At 34.0% G+C, this 6,931-nt stretch overlaps 1 protein-coding gene across 1 annotated transcript; it reads right to left on the reverse strand.

The window, feature by feature from the left end:
* Positions 1–243: 243 nt before the first annotated feature.
* Positions 244–3,946, reverse strand: LOC146926109 (NUP50 (Nucleoporin 50 kDa) protein). The gene is made up of 2 exons (XM_085758501.1): positions 3,836–3,946; positions 244–1,816 (listed from the first exon to the last, which is right to left on the reverse strand). Exon 2 carries the CDS (start codon positions 1,800–1,802, stop codon positions 456–458), a length of 1,347 nt encoding a protein of 448 aa, XP_085614627.1. The 5' UTR covers positions 1,803–1,816; positions 3,836–3,946; the 3' UTR covers positions 244–455.
* Between the last annotated feature and the right edge of the window lie 2,985 nt (positions 3,947–6,931).

A 6,931-nucleotide genomic window follows, 5' to 3' on the forward strand; every position in this document is an offset into this window, starting at 1 on the left:
CAATACCCATCGTGCTGAAAATAAACAAGACATCTATTTCAAATTAAAATTACGATTCACTTAATGTATGTTTGGTATCATAGTGAATTTGCCATTCTACAAAACTTATGCAAAATTACTATTCTCATGATATCAAACATGCACTTATTATCATCAATATGTCAAACCATCCGAGGAGATGGTTCATCCAAGAACTTATTACCTCATGCTTAATGCCAGAAATATAAAAAAAAGACTAAATAGTTGTGGTGACAGAATATTTTGTATTATAGATCCAAGATTTATCCAGAACATTAAAACCCTCTTCCACCCGCATGTTTGACTCAAATTAAAGTACAACAAGTCTCAAATGTGATTAACTCTGTCTTACAAAGGTACAATAACAACAAAACAACAGCTAAGGAGACTGACTTTGTGAGAAAATTGAGTATAAGGGTGACTGTGGGATATATAGCTCAAACAACAGAAGCCTTGGGTGAGTTCTCTGGAGTCTTCACAATTGTAGATGCCTCACCCTTGTGTGCTGTGATAGCAGTCTTGAAATCCTCCACTATGGACCCATCTTTGAACTTCAATGCAAATGTTGAAAGACGGTCTTTCCCTTCAGTGGCACATGCAAAGGTAACACCCTTCTTCTCCATATTTGTGAGCTTCATTTCAGGGTAAAGACGTGCATTTAAAATCAATCTGTAATTTCCCTTAGACCTCATAAGAACTCTGGCCTTCTTTTCTGTTCCACTAGTTACATTCACTTTCACTTCTCCCTTTCCACGTTCCTTCCAACCTCCATCTGCAAACTCAAACAACACTGAATCTGCATTAAAAACCACTTCCTCGTTTTCTTCACCGGTTTCTATGACGACTTCCTGCAGTGTTTCAGTCTTGGAAACAGCAGATGCTCCTGATGTTCCAAAACCAGAACTTCCAGAGTTAGATAAACCAAGACCTAAAGGCTGGTCAGGTTTCAATCCAAAAATAGAACCGGACCCACTACCCAAAGTAGACCCATCATTTGTTGTAGACCCGAAGGAAAATAAGGAAGAAGAAAATCCAGACCCAACAAGACCTGTGAAGGCATTTTGATTGCTCGAAAGCTGTTGAAATGATTTGAAAGGGCCACCTTCAGCAGTAGGCTCGTCACTTACTTTGTCTTCCTTATCCTTGCTTTCGCTTACTTTGTCTTCCTTATCCTTGCTTTCACTTACTTTGTCTTCCTTATCCTTGCTTTCACTATTTCCGTTCTTATCACTGTTCTCAGTATTTTTTTCTTCTGTAGGAGGTTCTTTTTCGATCTCACCGGCACTCTCCTTATCAGCAACTTCCTTCTTATCCTCATTTTCAATCTTACGTCCATCCTTACTCTGTTCATTATCTACCTTAGAGTTGTCACTGTCGCTCTCCTTCTCCGCAAGCTCCTTGCCTGCATTGTTTCTGTCCGCAACATCGTTGTTTGAAGTAGATTTGTCCTCAACATCAGGAGCTTTGCTCTCTGGCTGCTTAGTTTCTTCATCCTTAGCTTTCTCTGGCTGCGTTTCAGTAGTAGCTTCACCAGACTTGGCAGTGGATTCAGTAGGAGCAGGCAAGCGTATACCAGCGAAAGGGTTTGGAGTAGATTTATTCTGTTGGCGACGTGTTACTTTGACCATTCTTCTGGTTGCAAGAACCTCCTCACTGGCTTTCTTGAAAGTCCCGGCTTCAAGGGCAGCGTCATCTTCCTCGTCGTCAATAGGAGTGTCTCGGGTGAGCTCACGCCCAGCAGCCCTTTTCTTTGACGACTGTAAGGCATTCTCAGCATCCCCCATTACAGAAAGAACTTCTATTTACACAAGTTTCAATACAACAAAAATTGCAGTCAGAAAGCACAGTATGTATTCAACATAAGAGAAAACTAAGCTACATGAATGACAATATGCGTGTGTTATATATGTGCAAGAGCTTCATATACATACTAAAAAGGCGAAGAGCCTGTTAAAAATCAGCTCAGAAATCCCAATATCATATTGACAACATCAACAACCAAACCTTTTCCCACAAAGTGGGACATTATATTATTATAACATTTTAGTTATCCATCCAAACCAAGAACCAAAGCCAATTGGGTTGCTTATTCATAAAATAAGACTTTTTTTGGAAAACTCATAAAATAAGACTTTGAAAGTTTAAACATTTCAACTCAGCATCCACCATTATAGAAAGAACTTATATACCCCAATTGTAAGGACAAAAAAAATTGCAGACAGAAATTACAATATTCATTCAATGAATGAGTAAATTAAGCTACATGGATGACAATATGTGAGTGTGCGTGTATACAAAAGTTACACACAACTACTAAAAAAGCCCACAACATTTATATATTAGCTCCGAAATCCCATTAAGATGACACTGACAAAGAAGCCTTTGAAACAAAAAACATAAACAGAAACAGAGAAGCCTACAGCAACTTAGGAAGCACAGGCAAAACGAAACCATAGTGGTAACTTCTAATTAAAACCATAGTAGACAATAGCGGCGCTATAGCTGCCGCGCGTAGCGTAGCGGCGACGAACCGCTACACTAATCGTCGTAGCGGCGCGGAATCAAATAGCGGCCGCTTCAGCTGCTACTTGATTTTAGTAGGAAATTTTCAAATTGACCCTATTTTTAAAATCTTTTTTTAGAGCATTTTGAGGATTTCGTAAACCCTAACATTTTTCAACTTTTTCTCTCTTCTCACCTGCGCCGCAAAACACACTCTTCTATCTTATGGGTTCTCTTGTTTTATGATTTTTGTTTATTTGTTCCCCTATCTTTTGTTTTTTGGGGTTTTGATTTATGAATGTCTCATGAGATTTGAGTGTTATATTTAATTTTATATAAGTTTTTTCGTTGTTGAGAAATAGTATTATTCATGTAATTTGTCAAAAAAAAAAAAAAAATCAAATATTAATGACCGCTATTTGTCATACCGCTATACGCTATCTCACTTTTGGGTTGACCGCTACGCACCGCTATCCGGGATTCACCATTATAGCAGCTCACAACTTACAAGTCTCATCTAAGCTAACAGAAGTTGCACAACAATCTTAACAAAATAAAAAAACTTGGAACATACATTTTTTGCGCTAAAATTAAATCCTTACCAACTAATAAAAGTCATCCTCTAATACCGTCGTATATGGATGAGTGACAGTGTAATAATGTGGGTCTATGTATCTAGATATATACATCCTAAAGTTACACACACATACACACTAAAAAAGCGCGGGAAATGTCAAAAAACTAGCTCAGAAATGCCACCAAAACAAGAAGCTTACAAAGATTTGGTACCATCTAAGCTACCAAATTTTACACAACAATCTTACCAAATTTAGACAGCGAAACTTCAACATATTCTTTTGAGCTAAACTAAAATCCATCTCGATTAATAAAATTATGACCGTTATCATCAATTCAAAATTATGATACTGTTGTATACTTATTTTAGCATTCAACCATTTTCATACATATAAGCAACAAAATAACAAAAATGAAACAATTTCGAAAGCTAAGTTCAATCACAATGCATAGAATTCGAATAAAAATCAGCTCAGAAATCTCATTAAAAACAAGAACTGGAATCTACAACTAAAAAACCCTTATAAGTAGCTTATAACAATTTGGTCCTATCTAAACCCTAAACTACACCAAAATTTACCCAAAAATCTCAGCAACACAAAAATGAAATCAGTGTGAAATTAACAAAATTATGATACTTTTGTATAATCCCTTTTAGCATTCTATATAGATAATAAGAATCATGAAACAAACGCGGTGCAGAAATGAAAAAGAAAACTATATCCGTGAAGTTTCTCACCGTTTTCCGGTGGCCGATGAGAGATTCCGGAAACGTTTTCCGGGAATTAGTATGCGACGATTTGATGTAGCTGCTTCGTTTAAGTTGTTTTAGGGTTTTAGTTCTTTCTTACAATGAAACGAAATCGAATGGGTTCGTTTTTTTTCTTCTCTTTAGTGGACCTGGGCTTCTTCGTGATTTGGGCTTTGGATTACAATCCTGTCTTCAGATTTACTTTCCCCACCCTACTAAATTCTCACAGGTACTCTAATTTGACCATTTTACTGTGTTTGGATTTTATAATTTGAAACATATTAGAAATTTTTGGGATTATTTTTTAATTTGAAACGTATTAGACATTTTTTTGACAAAATGAGTATCCGAGAAATATTTTTCTTCTTTTTGTCCATTTTGGGTCTAATTTATTATATTATCTAAAATAAGGTTTTACAACCTAAAACATTGTCATATTCGAGTTTGGATATTCTACGACTCTTAGCGAAAGTTTGCCATCCATTTTATGTCTCACAAGAATTGAAGGATTAGTCTCTAGAGTTACATGTACAGAATATCATGTTTACTGTCAAAATTATTTTAAAATCGTTATTTCAAGACAATCATCATTATTATAATTTTCAACATCTTAACTAATAATAACTTGTCGGTGTTTAGGACAATTCTTTTCTACATTTCAATGAGGTGCCGACTCATGAACAAATTCGGATAACTGAGGAAGTTGACATGCCTTCGAATAAAATCTTAATAGAATTTTATATAAAAAAGTTTAATGCAATTTTTAAAAAATATATTTCAAAATCATTAGAGGGACTTGAATGATTTAGATATGAATTTCTCCAACAATTTCACGAAGTAATTTTACAAAGAGTTGTTTGAGATTCACTAAAAATCTCCTTAGATAAAAGATACAATGATTCTTCTAACTCTCTTAAATTTCTTACTAGGCACTATTAAATAATCTTCTTCACTGTTAAATAATCAAAAATATGATTTAATACAACAAAAAGATGCTGGCTCGGTGACATAAAAACGACACATGCTAAATTGTCATTGGATTATAAAATATCATTTACATATGAAAGCCTATTGTCAGATTTTTTTTTTTTTTGTGTGTAACCTATTGTCTGATGTTGATTGCATGTACTTTTCTTTGGTCGAAATTTATTACCACTTTAGTTACTAAAACCAATTATGAATGTATATTTCTTTGGTCGAAATTGCTTATATTTAAGAAATAGGTAATTATATTTTAACTTTTTCAAGAAATGAAAAAGAAAAAAAAATACCTAGTATTGTTCTTTGATGGCTGGCCAAATATGTGTGACTCTTTTGTGAATAGAAGATATTTAAGTATATTAAGTATAATACCTTCTTTTTTTAGAGGAGTAACGTAACATTTTGTCTTTTCACTTTTTTTGTGTGTATTTTTTTTAATAAGTTAAAATGAATTTTATTAAGAACCACAGTTTCTAACAAAAGAGGAACAAGAGCACGTTAGTTTTTTAGCCGAGGAGTTGGACCTATATCGCACAATAATGTCGGTTCAACTCTGGCCGTCTATATGAGAACATCTTTGATGAGTGATCAATAAATACTTTTGTAAACATTCTTTAAGTCATCATGTGATATGTCTTGACCCTAATGAGCTTGTGGGATCCAGCTCACCTTTTTTTTACAAAAAACAATTCCTTAATAGTTGTGTTTTTTATGCTCTTGTTCAACCTTGTTCAATCCAATTTAGAACTCTTAAACACTCCCGTCATTTGCTTAGAAGTGCTGGACATCTTAATGGTATATTTTCCATACATTATTTGTATTTTGATCTCAGCTAAAATATCCTCGGGTGCTTGGAGATTAAGTTCCTCCATACAGGGAGCTGAGTTGTTCTTTTTATGGACACTTATGGTATGTATAATAATATCATCTCTCTCATTGGGTAGAAATTGCTCCTATCAGTATTCTCTACTCACAATTCCACCATCATAATTACCTTTTGTGTATGGTTCGCCATATTTTAAGCAAAATCTGATGAAAGTTTTAGGGTTTAGCCATGAATCACTAGATACAAATTATAGCATATCATCAATAACAAAAAAAAGAACAAGAGATTGTGTACCTTTGAATTAGGTTGATGAAGAACAACCGTAGACAACGCCGACAACTATGAGAGGGGTAACTACCCTCATTCCGTCTAACTCTAGGTTTTCTCACCAATCTTCAGAATAATTAACCGTCTAATGGGATGACGTTTAAATAGCTAAACGGCTGAGGGCAGGGACCTCTCATTGGGCTTATCTAAATGGTCCAACCCATCACGGTCCATTTAGCAACAAAAGCCCAATCACTCAAATTCATCATATAATTAGTGCTTAGCACAATAGACCATAATTTATATTATGACATCAACTTATAATAATTGATTATTGTCAATCCATAATTGATTAATTAAATAATTAATCCAACAATCTCCCACTTGGATGACAATACTCAATTACTGAAAAATAAAAAAAAATTCACTTGTCATAAAGAATTTTAAAAATTTAAAATTACATGTATGGTCAAAGCACTAATCATTCAAAAGAGAAGTAAGCTTTAATGCTGCAGAAATTGAATCCGATAGGGAAAACAAATCATACAGATCAAAGACTCACTTTTCTAACAAATGATGAATCTATAGTGACACGTTTGAATTAAAAAGAATATGTCACTAAAGAATAGCCCAAGCATTTTAAAAAATGCTATAACAAACTCCCACTAACCCAAAATAACATAGACTTGATCAAATCATTATGAGTTACAATACTCATATATATAAGTCTGTGGTTAGTGGTTCTGCCAATGAGTTTTCAATTCCATAAAAGTCATATATCCACATAGGTATAAAAATAGTAATTACTTATAGGGATAGCCTATAAAAGAGAGTAATTACATTTAGTCAAAATCGATAAATGTTCTATGACATTCAATTAATCCAAGTTTTATAAAAAAATGTGACTATGAAAATCCATAAAAGCAAAATAGGAAATTCAATAATCCCCAAATTGGATTAACATAGACACTTAGTTTAAAGAAAAATATGTGGATTAATGTGGCCACTAG

Source organism: Medicago sativa, chromosome 4 (genome assembly GCF_051527215.1).
Source record: "Medicago sativa cultivar Bolivia chromosome 4, Bolivia_mono, whole genome shotgun sequence".
NCBI lineage: Eukaryota > Viridiplantae > Streptophyta > Magnoliopsida > Fabales > Fabaceae > Medicago > Medicago sativa.

What these genes read in the sequence shown, in the direction of transcription:
- LOC146926109 (XM_085758501.1), bottom strand. Translation starts at nt 1,802, where the DNA reads ATGGGGGATGCTGAGAATGCCTTACAGTCGTCAAAGAAAAGGGCTGCT.